This window comes from Pseudorasbora parva, chromosome 4 (genome assembly GCF_024679245.1).
Source record: "Pseudorasbora parva isolate DD20220531a chromosome 4, ASM2467924v1, whole genome shotgun sequence".
Lineage (NCBI taxonomy): Eukaryota > Metazoa > Chordata > Actinopteri > Cypriniformes > Gobionidae > Pseudorasbora > Pseudorasbora parva.
This window is the reverse complement of record NC_090175.1, coordinates 41,361,560-41,379,298: the sequence shown is the minus strand read 5'-3', so window position 1 is coordinate 41,379,298 and position 17,739 is coordinate 41,361,560. Positions and strand designations below refer to the sequence as shown.

General features: G+C 36.0%; 2 protein-coding genes across 2 annotated transcripts; one reads left to right on the top strand and one right to left on the bottom strand.

The window, feature by feature from the left end:
* Positions 1–429: 429 nt before the first annotated feature.
* On the top strand, positions 430–10,994 carry tmem192 (transmembrane protein 192). The gene is made up of 6 exons (XM_067441806.1): positions 430–563; positions 1,111–1,263; positions 1,474–1,735; positions 3,500–3,637; positions 8,518–8,620; positions 10,298–10,994. Exons 1-6 carry the CDS (start codon positions 534–536, stop codon positions 10,419–10,421), a joined length of 810 nt encoding a protein of 269 aa, XP_067297907.1. The 5' UTR covers positions 430–533; the 3' UTR covers positions 10,422–10,994.
* A 123-nt stretch (positions 10,995–11,117) lies between these two features.
* apela (apelin receptor early endogenous ligand) lies at positions 11,118–16,991 on the bottom strand. The gene is made up of 3 exons (XM_067441808.1): positions 16,654–16,991; positions 14,237–14,326; positions 11,118–11,996 (listed from the first exon to the last, which is right to left on the bottom strand). Exons 1-2 carry the CDS (start codon positions 16,730–16,732, stop codon positions 14,238–14,240), a joined length of 168 nt encoding a protein of 55 aa, XP_067297909.1. The 5' UTR covers positions 16,733–16,991; the 3' UTR covers positions 11,118–11,996; position 14,237.
* Between the last annotated feature and the right edge of the window lie 748 nt (positions 16,992–17,739).

Sequence of the window (17,739 nt, the reverse complement as noted above, 5' to 3'; positions counted from 1 at the left end):
AACTAAATAAAACAACTAAAGGTGGGTGTAGGTTAATTAGTGTAAAAAAGGTAGGATATGTTATCATAAATAATTGTAACATTGTATTATTGATTCCATATTTTTAGAATGGTTTTTCAAATGCTCAAAGATTGAAGTTTGAAAACTCTTTCAACGGATCTGGTTGAGCATGGACATCTGATTATCTTCACAACATTCATTTGAAATCATTTATATTCAAACATTTTCTAATTTTCTACGTTTTAACTGATTTTTACTTCATAGAATATCGGACTGACTCAATAAGTTATACCATTTTGCCATTAAAATAATAAAATGTATTGTATACATTTATCCAGTGTCATTTTAGCTTTGCGGGCCCGCCTACAAACGTCCTGCTCTTAACCAATCACACGGGAGGGAATTAATATTCATATACCAAGCCTTTCTCATAGTACAATTGGTAGTTACGCCACCCGGAAGTTAAATTTAGAAATGTTTGTCGGATTTTTGCTTAAATCTTCAGTTTTTGGCTTTTCGTGCGATGATCGGGCATGGAGTCACAGCGCACATCGGTTTATGGCGTGCGTATACACATTTTATTTCGTTTGCTGTTATTCCTACTTGTAGTAAAACGTATGAAAACAGGATCTCGACAGCTGTAATGCAATACAAATGGCCTTGATATGACAGCTTTGCTTTGATGTGTATGATTTATGTATGTTTATGTAACGTGTTTATCTGTGAGGTTGTTTTGGTTGTCTGTTCGTTTATGTGTGTATGTGACGTATAACTTAGTAGAAGAATATACGCTATATTTATAGGAGTTAAGCCTCCTGAGAGGTGGCTCTTTGGTCTCTATTTATAATGAGGCTGCTCTTCGTGTCACCAAATGTTTTGATAATGGCGCTATCTCCAGCTCGTTTAACGTAACTGTTACTGGTGACAGATTATTTTTCCTCTCTCTGTGTGATAGCGAGTCATTATTGGACCCTAATACAGCCCTGATAATACTTAATACTTAAAAGTAACATGTCCTGCAAAGCAGCTTTCAGCTACTTTCTGTGGTGTGTGGATGCTACGACTATTACGACGCACGATCTAACCTGTGTTTCTTTTTTTTCTGGCTAGAATAACTCAAATGTAGATTTTACACAAAGCACTGACGATGACCCTCTCGTTGATGGACCACTTGTATCCCAAGATGCACTTGAGTCAGTAATCAAGAGAGAGTTTCAGAAATTACCCACTCATTGGGCAGTGAGTGTCCTCTCGTTTTTACACGTGAGTATACAAACAGACCATTGTAAAAACAGTTTTAAATGTTGCCCAACTCAGAAAAGTTACTTAAACTATGACAAAGCTGTCATTAACTTATGTTCATGTTGTTCCAGACCACTTGCAGTTATAATAATACAACGGTTGCACACACACTACATGAGAATCACTACCGGTATGTACTATTTGAGTTGTTTCTCTCTTTGTGTTTTGCAGGTGTGTTATGTGGCGGTGTGTATTGCCATCACAGTATTTTGCTGGATATCAGATGAGCACACTCCTGAGTGCAATGCGGCATTGCAGGGGATCGACTCCAAGACTGTGGTGTTACTGGGAAAAGTTGCACTCTGGGTGATAGTCTTTATATATGACAGATTTGTCCAGCATCACCATGGTGCTGTGAGACGGAGAGGTTACCTGGACTTCTACAGGTTGACCCGAGGAATAAAAAGCCTTCCTCTGCTCATTCACTCTGCAGGTGAAAAGATATTTCATGTTAATGTCACATTTCCCCCCTCTGTTTCTTTGCCACCTCATAAAGTGAATCTCCATAAATAACTTGCTAATGCTAATTGAAGTACTTTGTCCAAATACCAGTGTTAGAGTTCGCAAATGACCACTAGATGGCAGCACATCTAAATCCTGGGGCCTATACCACAATGGTAGTTGAACAAAGTCAGGGTTACAGGATTGGTTTAAAGTGTACAAAACCAAACCAATTTATTCAGGCTTTGTTTGAACATGACACTGATCATCAACTTTCTCTGTCAGTTCAGGATTTAATCCTGAGTTCATGGAGTGTCTATGCAGATGAATGTGTGACATCAGTAGCGAACAGTAAATCATCATGTCTTGAAACCTAGAAAAACTGTTATTCAATTCACATGAGAATTCTGAAGATTAAGAGATTGAAGAATATAAAGTACATAACGCATTTACACAGCAAGAAGAAAATATGTTGCTATATCAGTGGAATTGAGAGTTGTGTAGTTAGTTTATATAGTTGATAATATTTATTGGTTTACAGAGACTCAGATATGTAAGCTCACAGGCAGTCATATAGTTGTTTATTTAAACTAAATGTTTAATAATTGTTCAACTAAAATTGCTCGTGTAATTGATTAAAGGGTTAATAATTGTATAAATCATTTAAATAATTATAATAAATAATTTATTTAGCTTTAGTTTTACTTAAAGCTAGATAATTTAGTATTTAAAATCCATAGTTTTAAATAAAAGGATTTAAATTTTACAATGTAGTGACCTTTATTTTGGAGAAAGAGAAACTAGGGAGTGACTTTAATGCGTCAGAGGATTGTCACTTTGCTCTCAGCTGATTGGTAGGTTAGCCGTGGAGAGAAAGTTACTATGGTGATGAACACCGCTAAAACCACTTTCATGGTGCCTAAAACCTAGGGCTGAAGAAAACTAAACTGAAATATACCTGGCTAAACCGCTTTATGGTATCGACCTTTGGTGTATTTTTGTGTGTGTGTGTGTCAGTATTCTAATATGATAACATTTACACTACACTAAATAAAATAAAATATAAACACTTTTATTTAGTAAGGATACATTAAATTGATCAAAACTAAAGGCTTTTAAATTGTTAGAATTTTTTTTAAATAAATGCTGTTCTTATAAAAGTTCTATTCTGGCCAGTATCCTGGTAAAAAAGTACAACATTTTCCACAAAAATGTAATAAGTATATAAAGCAGCACAACATCAACATCAACACTGTTTTCAACATTATTAATAATACATATTTCTTGCCACACAAATCATTATATTTGAATGATTTCTGAAATATCATGTGACGTGGAGTAATGACTGATGAAAATTCAGCTTAGCTATCACAGGAATAAATTACATTTTAATATTAAAATAGAAAATAGTTATTTTGAATTGTAATAAAATTTCACAATTTTGTTGTATTTTTGATCACTGGACACATGTATTTTCAAAAACATAAAACAATTGTTTTAAACAGTAGTGTATGTTTTGGGCAAATAATAGTGAATCATACCAGATTAATCCAATTGATTTGAACTGACGCAAGACTAAATCACAGATTTTATGCAGTGTATTATTTCGTAAATAAGACAAAATCAATTATTTACACTTCTAACCAGTGATTTTTTTATTTATTTATTTTTTATTTTTTTATTTTTTAATGGCTGATACACATATTTGTGGCAGATGTAATGCAGAACTGCTTTCTTTTTTCTCTCTCTTATGTAGGCAATGCATTGGTCCTGACTGTAATTGCTCCATCCTCTCTGCTGGATGCACGTGTGAAGAAACTGTCTGTATATCTTCTTTTGTCCATTATCTGTCTGGAACTACTGCTGTCACTTATATTCTTGCTTCGATACACAGGTAATCCCTCACACCGGTTACATTTGCACACAACATTTCTTTACAGTTCTTTCTAATACATAATCCTACAGCAAACCTCCTATATTTTTCCCACACACAGGGTCCAAAATGTATTTTTTTTGCCACACCTGCCAATAGCAATATCTTACTGGCTATAAAGCTGTATTTTTTGCACAATTTGTTGTCCTTCTGACAGTAGAATTATGTAAGTTTTCATTTCTCTGCTGAAAACTTTGGTCATTGTCTAGCTCACATCATCATACAGTATATTAGCTATTCTCTAGCAACACTACTGCTTCTAAAAATACGCTTGTTTTGGTGGCTAATTGCGAGTAGTAGTTGCCACAAGGACTGTACACACACACACACCTCCCCCAGCATGCATTACAATACCTAGCTTCTGCCCTCATCCCCTTTAGAAGCAAACCAGGCTGTTGTCCTTCTCAGCCTCTTTTTCTCACATTTTGTGCTCCTTATAATACAAAACAAACAACTCTTTGCTCACCAGTGGTAAGGGACGGAGAAGATTTGAGAGAATGTAAAAGAGAAAGACCATATGTGGGGGGGAGGCTTGTTATGGACACATTGCTCATCTTTGCCAAAGGCAACCTGAATCCACCCCACCCTAATACACCATGGCATTGTCTTCACTGTTGACACACACACACTTACACACATTCTCGTATCAGTGCCTGGATTCCAGAGATGATTAGTGAAGTGAAGCTTGACCACATGTTATCTATAGAGACACACCCTCACTCGCTCACTTTATTCTCAATGAGGTCTATCAGCAGATATCACCCAATGTATCATATATCACTCTATGAAGTATTCATGTGGCGAGAGAAATTTTTTGAAATTTATTCGTACATTTTAAAAGTTTAAGGTCAGTAAAGTAGATTTTTTAAAAGAAATGTATACTTTTATTTTGCAAGAGTGCATTAAATTGGTCTAAAGTGACAGTGAAGACATAATGATACAAGTGATTTCGGTTTCAAATGAACACTGTTCTTTTAAACTTTACATTCATCAAAGAATCCCATTTCCACAAATATATTAAGCACAACAATTTCAATATTGATAGTATAAAAATAAATAAAGGCTTCTTAAGCACAAACTCCGCATATAAGAATGATTTCTGAAGGATCATGTGACACTGAAGACTGGATTAATGGCTTCTAAAATTGAGCTTTGCCATCACCGGAATAAATTGTATTCATTACATTTACATTTGTATTATTTACAAGTTTTTTTTTAATTGTAATAATATTCTGCAATATTACAGTTTTACTGTATTTTGTTTAAATAAATGTAGTCTTTGTGAGTATAAGTGAGTCGGAAACATTATCAGCCCCAATTTTTAATGATAATGAATATAGGTTCAAAAACATTTTTAATTCAGAATCTGTAAATAACATTTTCACAAATGTTTGTTTTATTTAAATTTTTCAAATTCTGATGTAAAATTTATATGAAATATTTAAGATTCTGTACCATTTCTATTTCTGTTTCCATTGAAGCACAAGATGCTCTTTGGAGAATTTTTAAGATAACATGATCGTCAGGTTTGCACAAACCGGATTTCATAAAGCTTGAGTGCTGCTGAAAATGTGAAATTCCTATTCATTGTTTTAACTTTTCTCTCTAACTGTTATGCTGATAATAATATTTAAAAAATACTATATATTCAATAAAGAAAATAAAAAAGCAGCTGTAGCTATTACACAGATGTTGCACATGAGAGGATTCCAAAAAAACGAACGCAAGTCTCGATCAAAAACCCTTTCTTTTCTGCACATTTATTGTGCTAACGAGTGATCTCTATCCATTTAACCACCGTTTATCTTCTCCTATCCATATACCCATCTCTCTGTCCCTTTCCTAAAGGAAGGTGCAGTTAGGTCAGAGTCATGCTCCAGGGTCTTTGAAGTGTCCTCTGTGATGTTATATCTCTGCCTCTCTCTCTTCATTTCAACATGAATGCAGCATTCTGTATGGGCCGTATGCCGCCTCTGCACTTCAAAGGAACTTTAGGGCCCTTCAAAGAGGGCGAGGGAGGTGATTGGGACCGGCATTGTTTTGCCGCGATGCACGGAGAACATGTGCTCGGCCCCTGTTATGTTCAAATGTGCTCAAGGATGCCATTGGAATGAAATGGAGAAAAATGATGCTTGAGGGTGCATATTCATTCAGAGCAGACACATTAGTTTCCGTCATGAGCTCCAGAATGAAATGCTTCTCGGTTCTAAGAGCATGTGCATATTGCACAAACGTGCTAACATTTTTCTGTGGATTGGACTTCTGTGCAACATTGTGTTAGAATGCAAATGTCACAAATTATTGACCGTTAGGTTTGGTTTATTGTAATGGTGTTTAATTTTACGGTGTCTTTTGTGGAGGGAAGCACTACTGTTTAGCAAAGATATAAGGAATGTGACACGTATATTAGAAAGACTGTCACTCTTTCTCTTTAAAAACATTCTTTAAAAGCTATTCTTGATGTGTGTTGACATATCTGACAAATTACCCTTAATAACCTTCCAACATTACATATCTAAACTCGCATACACACTGTATTGGTCTCAAATAAATTCTTAAGATCCATTTACTCATATATTTTACACTTGTATAACACTTCAGAGCGAGAGAAAAGGTGTGCATTAACTCTAAAGAGGGAATCCCTGATCTCCTTCCTGCCCAACTCAATGGCCTGTTGGCCCCCATTTCCTGCAGGTGATTGAAGAAAGAGCAGTTTTATCTGATTGGTGTGTTTGTGATGGGTTGGCCAGGTGTGGATCAGGAACAGCGCTGAGGTTTGTGTATGTGTGTGTTAATGTTTTAGGTGATTATGGTGTAATTAGAGTGTATTCAGAGACCCTGAGATATTTTCCACTTTGATTTGTAGATTATCTATAGAAAGATATGTTTGATCCTGTAGCACAACCTCTAATGCTAATCCTATTCATCTGAAAGGTGAAGTATGTTGCTATTTCGATATTATAATGCAGAGACAAATATCACAAAGTATCATGTAACATTTCAAAAGTTGCTCTGGTCATTCTGTCATCACCTAGAACTGTCTGACACATTGCCGCTCGAGATATAAGGCATCTGCTGTGGATCACTAGAAGGTCTTCTGTGCGTTTTGTCTATGTGTTGTAAACCGCAAGTGGTATTAATATAGTTCCCGTTTTGACGGACCAATGGCAACTTTATCTTCTGTGCGTCAATAGAAAATGGTTGCCTGGGGATGTCGGCAAGATGGCCACTGAACAGTTCGACCCACCTTAAAGAGAATTTGGAAACAATCCTTTATCTTGTCGTACTTCACTGCCGATAATAGTTACACCACCGCTCAAAAGTTTGGTGTTGGTAATATGTTTTAAAAAAATATTTGAAAGAAGCTCACCATTGCTGTATTTAGTTTAAAAAAAAGAGTAAAAACTGTAATATTGTAAAATATGAATACAATTAAACTTTTCTATTTATATATATTTTAAAATGTGATTTACAAATCTACATTATGCCATTATTCCAGTCTTCAGTGTCACATGATCCTTCAGATATCATTCTTATATTTTCTTCTGCTTAAAGGGTTAGTTCACCCAAAAATAAAATTGATGTAATTTATGACTCACCCTAATGTTGTTCCACACCCGTTAGACCTCCGTTCATCTTTGGAACACAGTTTAAGATATTTTATATTTAGTCCGACAGCGTATCTAAGTGTAGGCACACTATACTGTCCATATCCAGAAAGGGAATAAAAACATCATCAAAGTAGTCCATATGTGACATCAGTTATATTGAAGCATCGAAAATAAATGTTGGTCCAAAAATCACAAAAACTACGACTTTATTCAGCATCGTCTTCTCTTCCGTGTTTGTTTTCAAACCTCAAATAAAGATTCAAACGGTCATGAATCAGCGTATTGATTCATGATTCGGATCACATGTCAAACTGCTGCAATCACATGACATTGGCGATCCGAATCATGAATCAATACGCTGATTCATAACCGTTTGAATCTTTATTTGAGGTGATGAATGCTAATAAAAGTGTTAATTAAATTTTTTAAGAAAATTGCTGAACCCAAACGTTTTAACGGTTATTTAGTTTCCAGCAATCCAAATAATTGTCAGTATATTTTAGTTTTACTCACTATGTTTTTTTCCCCCCAGTTTTTCCAGACTTTCCCAGTCTGCTCTCTTTTGACGTCATGCACATATTGTGAACTCTAGATTATTTGGCTCGGATTCTGATCCTGCTTGAACTCTTCCCAGTGTAGGAATCTGCTTGAACTCTTCCCAGTGTAGGAATCTGCTTGAACTCTTCCCAGTGTAGGAATCTGCTTGAACTCTTCCCAGTGTAGGAATCTGCTTGAACTCTTCCCAGTGTAGGAATCTGCTTGAACTCTTCCCAGTTTGCTGATTGAGAGGCACATTAAAGGTGTGAGAGAGGAGGGAAGTGATGTGTGAAATCCCACAGTTGCCCTGCGTTCTCACGCTCCCAAAACACACACTAGCCACGCGTCTACTAGCACACCTTGTGGTGAAGAACATCCACGCTGAACGTGACTCCTTCTCACACACTGAGCGTGTGTCTTCACACACCTAGCTTACATTTGCGCCGTCAGACGCACACTACAGCTATCAACATTTCTGTCTGGCTCAATTTTCCTTGTCTAATTTTTGTAATGGTAAATACTTTCCCTGTTTATCATATTAAAGGAAGAGCCATTGTTGTCTTAGACTTTTGGAGCCCACTGTATATTCAGTCGTATTGAAAGGAAAAAAGGATGAGAGGTGGTTGGAGAAAACAGATAATTTCACATGTGTTGTTTTTGTACATTTATATCTTTGTACTCTCTGTGTTTCAGTGCATGTGGTGAAGTTTAATAGCAAGAGGCCATATCCAGATGTGGCTGAACAGGAGCGATCTCATGGCTGCTCCAGTGATGCTCATACTGAGACTGGCTTCAGGTAAAACTCCAATATATATTAACCAGACACAATAATCAGCTTATATTTGACCATCTTGAGAAACCTTTTAGCAGAAGTATTAGTCAAAGTAAACCAACAGCCTTTGTAAGTGGATAATGTGAAGTTTTGTCCATTGTATTTCGATTAATATTTAGTAAATAAGTATTTAATTTAGCATTTGCATCGCCATATTGGGCATAGGACAAACTGTATAGTTCGACCAGTGGTATACATAAAGACTGTACTTGGTAAATGATCAAAATAATTGAAAGAATATTTTTTTATTAAATTTCATTTTTTAATGATATTGGTCTAGTAAGTAAAACTTCAGTAACACTGATTCATGTAATTAGTTCATTATAAAATTAATAATGGAAATAATTACTAGCCTATTTACTTATTGTACAGTGGAAACTGCTCATTTTATAACCAAAATGAAAGTTCTTAACCCATTGTAATATACAGTACTGTGCAAAAGTCTTAGGCACGTTAGTATTTTCACCCCCCCCCCCCAAAAAATGTTTTTAAGCCAGTTATTTATTTATTTTTCAATAGTGTGTCAGTAGGTAATACAGTTTACAATTTCAAACATTTATTTTGCCATTAATTGTAATAATCCATTCCAGTGAGATTTTTTTGTATGCAGAAGGAGTCTGACAACAGCTGTTTGATCCACACGGAGATCTAATCTCACCATCATTAAGTTCTTCTGTGATTACATGAAGAAACTGAAAAAACTGAGACAAAATCCACAAGAACTGCGACAACTTCTCCAAGACACTTGAAGAAACCTTCCTGCAAAGCTCCCTGAAAAACTATGAGCAAGTGTACCACGACAAAAGCTGTCTAAAACGCAAAGAGCGGTCACAACTAACACAAGTGTCTAAAACTGTTTACAGTAGTGTAGCTTTGCAGGAAGGTTTCTTCAAGCATCTTAGAGAAGTTGTCCCAGTTCTTGTGGATTTTGTCTCAGTTTTTCAGTTGCTTCATGTAATCACAGATGGACTCGATGATGGTGAGATGAGATCGTGTGGATCAACAGCTGTTGTCAGACTCCTGCATACAAAAATCTCACTGGAATGGATTATTACAATTAATTGTAAAATAAATGTTTGAACATTTAAACTTATATTACCTACTGACACAGTATTGAAAAATGAAGTGGCTTAAAAACATTTTGAAGGGTGAAAATACTAACGACGTGCCTAAGACTTTTGCACAGTACTGTGTGTGTGTATATAGATATATATATTCAGCAAGGGCACAATAAAGACTTTTAGACTTTTTAAACTTCATATTTAATGTAATTTTGCTGCTTTGAAAGCCACAGATCCCACTGTCCCTTCGTCTCCAAAGCCACCCCCCTATCAAAACACATGAACCACACATCAAGGAGCAAACAAAAGCGTCATAAGAGATGCCATTAAAATAACTCATGTCTCAAAGCACTTTACATTACAATAATAATGAACGTAAACAACTTAAAGAGCACTGAAGGTTAATTTCAGGATTGATAGTGTTGTCATTGAAAGGCATAAATTCAAGTCACAAATTGAGGCATCCCTATTTTTTGGGATATTTGTGTGACTAGTGTTTTCATAGACACAAACACATTTCAAGCCCATGTGTGTGGACAGGTCAAACAGGTGCACATGTGTTCTGTGGTTTATTTCACAGGGACGGCTCCAGTCTGGAGGATGTGGTGGAAAAGCAGGCGGATCTGATTGATTATCTCAAACAGCACAACAGCGTTCTGAGCAGGAGGATCCTCACGCTCAGCGGCCAGCAGATCAGAGCCTGACACATGCAAACAGAGAGAGTGACTCAGGACTGTTTGTGCTTATGATGGGGTCTGAAGCGTTGCGTGCGAGTTTGTGTGTGCGCGTCTATCTTGACTGGCATCGGCAGCCATGGCTCACTGATCAGAAGACTTTTGGTGGGAAACGAACCTTGGTAACCTCTCTAACGACGCTCTCATGTTTCCACGACGACAAGTCTGAGTAGACAATGGCCGCAATTAGGAAGTCAAAAACCTGCTGCACTAAAGGTGTTCATTTTGAGTTTGTGGGATAGCGTGTTCTTATCAAACCAAAAGCTTTAATGTGTGACTCATGTTTCTCTGTGCATGTATGGGAGATCACAAACAAGGGTAGGGTGATAGTTAATTGAGTACTTAATTTGGCTTCTTTAGTGCATCATTTGTATTTTGGCTTTGTGGGTCAGAGCTGCCTTTGTGTGTAAGAATTGTGTTGGACGGATGTGTGTGTGTGTGTGTGTTACATACAGACCTTTTTAGTACTGATGTTTAATGTCAAATGTTTTGAGCTACTGACTTTTTATGTAACAATGTGAATAAAATTGATTGAAACTTTTTCTATACTTTGTCAAATAGGTAATGTGCTCATTCATAGTTTGATAAGATAATACTAGATAGAAAATGTAGTTTAAAACTTAGAAATTAACTGTTTTTATTTGTGTTGGTTGCAAATGGTTTTGGAACACTTACATCATGTTCAGTAAAAGTTTACATTTAATGACGTGTGGTGTAACCAACTAAAAAATATAAGTATTAGTAAAAAGTTATAAATACTAACGTAATTATGGATCATTTTTGACAGGTTGCACATGACATTTTACCGTATAAAGAACAGGTTAAATCTGATCATTTAAAAGGCTTAATGATCTTGACATACAGTCAATTTTGGTGACATGAAACTTGGGATAACAGTGTTCAACTAATTGTTACTGAGCAAATGAAAATCTGTTTTTAAGAATCGTAATTGGAAATCGTCCATTTTATAGGAGATTAAAATAAATCACTATGTGATTAAGAATGTAGACCTTTCTGATTGGGGGCTTTTTGTTTTGGAAGCTGTCAATCAAAAATGGAATAATAGCAAACCAGGCAGTCTAGTGATCGGAGTATTACTATTTTTCCTCTTTTAATACAGTAGCGGCATGTGAATTAGACTTTCTGTATAAGACACGTTGAGCCCAGGTGAAAAGACAATACACTTTTTATTTAATCAGGATAATAATAAAACATTTGAAGTGCATAACTTACATATAAACATTTCATTCAGTCCATACTATATACAGTGATTCTGGCAAACTCAAACTGATTGAGCGATGAGTTTTAGCGTGTTCGTTTGCAGCGGACCTCCCCATAGCTTGTTCACTAATATTCACAAAACAATACATTCCCTCTATACAGAAGCGACTAACATGGCTTGGTTACAATATATGGGCGAATGAACAGTCCTTGGGGAGTCTGATGTCTGAACGTTTTCCATCCATTGCTGGTCTTTGGTTTTCCTAATGCTTTATGAAGCATCGTAAGGATAGTTGCGTAGCAGTTCCTCTAGAGTTGTAAAACCTGATGGAGAAGAAAACAAATAGTTTCAATTAACAATTCATGGCTTTGGAATGGATTTTAGTGTTCTTGATGTGATCTTTGTGCGGCTTTTCTTTTAGACATTGATTCTATATATGTGTGTGTGTGTGTGTGTGTGTGTGTGTGTGTGTGTGTGTGTGTGTGTGTGTGTGTGTTTTGTTAACTCCAGACTAGCTCTGACTCATTGTGTGGGGGTCACAGAGTAAAGGTTAAAGGTGACAACCTCTTCAGAGTGTCTGAAAACAGTAGGCGGCTCCGGCAGGCTGTCACAGTGAATGTGTGTCCCCGGAGATACTGTCACATCACACACACATTTCAACATTAACACCATGTGCTTATGGTTCAATGATCGTGTCAAAATTAAGAAAACTAATATATGCTCAATAAACCTTATATTATAATAGGCTACAATATAATGTACTAAATAAAAATGTAGCCAAGTTCCTATGTACTCTTTGTGTTTATGTTGGTTACAAATGGTTTTGGAAAACTTTTATTCCATGTTCAACAAAAGTTTACATTTAATGATGTGGGTGTTGCTTGTGTGGTGTAAGAGGTCATTTAAAAAGGTCAAAAAGTCATAAAAAGTGTATTATTTTATGAAGTTATTCTAAATAGTTTATGATGGTGAAAGTAATAAACCATTCAATGAAGAAATTAACTGTTCAATGTAATATCAAGATAAGATTTTGTTGCAAGTATTAGTAAAGGAAATTAGTAATAATTGGTTTATTTATCAATTATTTTGAGGGATCACATAATTTTTTTCTTTTATGAAAGTGCCGGCTCTAAGCTGCACTTGACATCTAATTTATGACTTGGTACCTTTGAGTTTTGCTCTTTAATTTACAAAAAGGCATTTGGCAGCCAAAACACATTGGGTTTCTGTTTTATGCAGACTTTCTATAATAGATGATTTTTATACTGTACAAACTGTATATTATATACCCCAAGCCTAACCTACCCCTAAACCCATCACATAAATCTTTTTTACATTTTCAAAAAAAGCCTCACTTACTTTTATTTATCGGCTGTTTTCCTCAAGGGGACCAAAAAAATGTCCCCACAAGGAAAAGGATTTCGGATATTGCTGTCTTTGTGGGAGCATTTTTCCCCATAACGTAGGCTATACCAGAATAATAATAATAATAATAATAATAATAATAATAATATGTTTATTTTTTATAGCGCCTTTCTGGAACCCTAGGTCGCTTTACAATACAATTTACGAATCACACACACACACACACACTTCATTCACCTCTAACACCTTCTGTGGTATGTGTGCGTTTGATAATCATTGTTTAGTATTTTTTCTTTAGTCTGATTAATTGTATTTTATCATTTTATGTTATGTTTCATATGACAGGGACAATACAGCATAACAGCACTTCACAGTAGCTCTGCTCTATGCTGCTACCTGATATCTAATTTGCAATAATTAGCATATGTCCCTGGTTAGGCTTTTACTAAAAACCTAGAAATACAAGAAGCATTTAGTTTTTTTTTAATAGCTATTATTTAGTTTTATTTAGTTTTTATTTAGCCTTTTAAATTCTATTGGTAAAACATTTCATAACTGTATTCCCTTAACTGAAATGTCCACCAGGTGTTTCTGAGGACTGGCATTACTAGGCGTCCCACCCAAGTTTTACAGTGTGTGTGGCAGATAGTTAAAATGGGTCGAATATATGGGGGTAGGGCTTTTCTCGTCTGTCTGTGTGTCTCTGCTTGGGCTATGTAGGTTTCCAGTCTTTTGTGTGTGTGTGGGTGGGTGTGGAGTGTTTGTGTTTACTCTCGGTCCGAGAGAAAGTCACACAGCTATAAAGATCCAATAATTTCCCAGCTCATTTAGTACAGGGTATTTAACCCAAAGTATCTCCGTCTGTTTCTGTTCTGGCTTAGGGCCGCTAGAGATCCAACAGGCGGTTAATCTGGTTGTCTTTTCTCCAGAACACAAACCCACAGATCACAATGGAGTGGTAAACACCATTCTTAAATGAAGTGCACGCACTTGTTAGTCAAGAATCAGTTTGTGTTGTCAAGGAGTCACAAATGTAATTTGAGGTATTTCACGATTATTTGTCGGCAAATACTTGCAAGGAATGTAAGAATTTGGATTTGCTAATGATGCTCCCCTTTGATAACTCTTTTTCAATATTTGCCCATTCCTCAGAGTAATAAAAGGGAATAAATAGCCTGCATGTGAACTAAAGTCTCACCTCAAGGGAATGGTACTCTGGAGTGAAGAGGTAGACAGCGCTTCTTTAGACAGTTGTGTCTGCGATATTTCCGCCTCAGGTTGAGAAAATCTAGAAAATGGTAAAAAATAAAACACTTGTCAGAGCTATGATCTACTCTCATGTCAAGTCACATTTATTTATACAGGGCTATATACAGACTGTTTCAATTTATCCTCAGGGTAATAAACAAGAAAATAACAGTATTAACATTGCAAGGTTCTAAAATTTTGAAATAAATACAATTTTAGCTGCAAACCAGTTCTAAAAAAACAATAGTGTTTTTCACTATTGAGCTACATTCAGCTCAATTTCCCAGCTAACAGAGAACAATCGCAGAAACGGTCTGTTAAGATTCTCTCAAAATGAATAAAACATTTGTTCAAAGTTATCTGGTCTTTAATAACATTCTTAAAACGTTAGCACAAAACATTATCTATCATTCATGAACTGTTTTTTTTTTCTTTTTTTCATTTCTGAAAAACATATTAACATATTAGTTTGATGTTCATCTAACATTGTTTAGTGTTAGGCTACTGTTTGTTTCAGAATGTTGAGTAAATATTAAAAAGTAACAGTCCCATAATGTTTGCATGGAATGTTCTCTTAAGGTTCACATGACAAAAAAACAAAGCCTTAAAATATTTTATTTGTTGGCTGGGTTACTTCAATGTTGATGTTATGTTGAATTTTTTTAAACAATTTGATATGGGGGGGGGGGGTCTCCCCCCACCCCCTCTCCCCAGACTAGGGTGTTACCTGAAATAAAATCAAAATCAATGGTCTCCCCAGTTGGTAACAAACAATCTGGAAGGCAATATAACAATCAGAGGTTCTTGTGATAACGCTCATGTCACTTCCCTCCATAAGCAGCAGCCATTAGATCCTCTCCCAGAGGCGCAGGGACAATGGCACGGTGCGCACGGGAGGAGAACCGGGCGCTTTTATATCTGCCTTTGACTAAAACTATGCGAACTCCATGTACCTCCCTCTCTTTCTCTCTTTCACCGCAGTAACCCTATGCTAATGCATTATACCTATTGTGCTCAACATCATGACTAACAATGAACGCCGGTGCTTGATCGCCCACGGGCACCAGATTAATTGCGCATAGCCGCCACAGCAGCGGGAGATTAGAGTGTATACACGTAGGCTAAATTACATTTAGTTACAGTATACGAATAGACTATATATCTCAGCGTTTAGATAAACGCAAACTTCGTAAATAGTGTTTAAAAAATAACTCGGTCTCGCGCGTAATTGCGGGTTAGCCTGTGTCCAACTTTGCTTTATAAGTGTAAAGTTCATATAGGCCTATTTAATATAGAATTGCAACAAAAAAAACATGTATCTCCAAGTCAAGGGTCAAGTGGGGTCTTAGTGAAACCTGGAGTTAAGACTGAACTTTCCAGAAGCGTCAAGCGCCACTTAAAATCCACTCAAAGCACTGACCCTAAATCAGCCATGACTGCGCACAGACCACTAACCAGGCCAGACCTAAATATGCCAACAAGCTCTTAGTTTACTAATGAGGTGACGTTCATCCAAAGTGACTCAGCAGAGGTGGATAAACCGTTCGTGGGGATTAATCCTGCACAAACTTGAGGGTAGATAGCCTACCTGACCTGAATGTTATTCAAAAAGTTACCTATAGCTGCTTAGATTAAAATGTATTAGAAAAAGTCATGTAGCCTATCTAGATAGCCTACTCCCCATGAACAACCAGTTACGGTAGGCCTATTTATTTAACGACAGTAGCCTACATAAAACTTTATTTCGAGACGTTAATAGACCTAGCAAATCAGATGTTGATTCAGTAATCGCTGAGTTGACGAAGCAATTCGTCAGACTGATAACCATTAAAATAACCTGTTCAAAAGAGTAATTTTCTCTTGAATCTGTGAATCACAGATTTTTCTTTTTTGCTTGCTGTCCAAAACTTAATAATTTTCTCGCCACTATTTTTATATAGCCACATTTTTATTTATCTTATAGCATTCAATTCAGACAACAAGCACAGGGTTTATGTAATTTTTTTATTATTATTTTGCTTTAGGTGCGGTGATTCAAATTCATTCACACAATTTAGAGCTTGGTTTCAAATTTCAATTAGTAGGTGCATCAAACCGATGCAACAGAATCAGTGATTCACTCCTAAAAAAAAAAAAAATCTGAAATTATGTATATATTAAGTTATCACTTTTTATAGAAAGATATTTTGAGCAAAAATCCTATTAGTTAAAAAAAAAAGCCATACACTTTTTTAGGTATTTCCCCTTAATTTATAGGGATTTGTTGCAAGTGTTGCCATAACACACAACAGTCGATAGCCTGTTAAAATATTTTAACTTGACTAATTCATACATTCTTACCCCTAAAACGAGGTCTTGTGGTTTTACCTTTTTTCTCGGCGCTGGCGATGACCAGGATTGTCAGCAGCAGCAGCAGAAGGAGATAGAGAGGATGGAAGAATCTCATGGTGATGCTGTGTGAGGTTTGGTCCGCTGCGCAGACCCGAGTGTCCTCAGGAGTTTCCCGTACCTCCGAGGGCAAATTTTGTGAGTATAACGCACTGTAGAAATCCTGTCTTTCGGTCTCAGTATTTTTCTCTCTCTCTGATCTCGCATAAGATGCAGTTTTATAGTGGATGAGCTGCAGTCAGTTTCCACGCTCTCCAACTTTCCCAAAGTTTCAGATAGCGATATTCACTTTCTTCTCTCTCCTCAGGGATGGATAGGCTATAGATGACCTGATGAGTGGGAATGTCCAGTCGAGACAATGTAGCTTCACCCCCTCTTTATACAGACAAGAGAAATGGGGAGGAGAGGGCACAACAGAAGGAGGGGTATGGAAGACCTAAAACTGGGTGGGGTCATCATGGGACATCGCTCTCTCACACACACGCGCGCGCGCGCTTTGCGTTGCACATATTGACTCCTAGGTAAGAAAGCTGGCAGCTGAAAAGACCCCCCAAAACACAAGTTTAAAATAAGTGTTTGTAAACTTTGTGTGTGAAGAATTTACTTTTGAGTCCACAAGTCTCAGTCTACTAGTCAAATTGCTTCTTTGCTCATTTTATAATTATTAAAATGTAGATGCATTTAAAAAAATCTTATCTAGATATAGATAGATAGATAGATAGATAGATAGATAGATAGATAGATAGATAGATAGATAGATAGATAGATAGATAGATAGATAGATAGATAGATAGATAGATAGATAATTTCATTATTAAATAACTAAATAAATGTTTTATTTTATTTTTAATCATATTTATAATTGTTAAAGCATTGTTTGCATTATTTTCTACACATTTAAACAAATTCAGTAAAGAAAGTAAAGAAAACAATGCTAACATTACATTTTCAAATATTATCACACAACATACTGAAGTACAAATAAGTGCACAAACTGTCAGAACAGAACATACTATATATATATATATATATATATATATATATATATATATATATATATATATA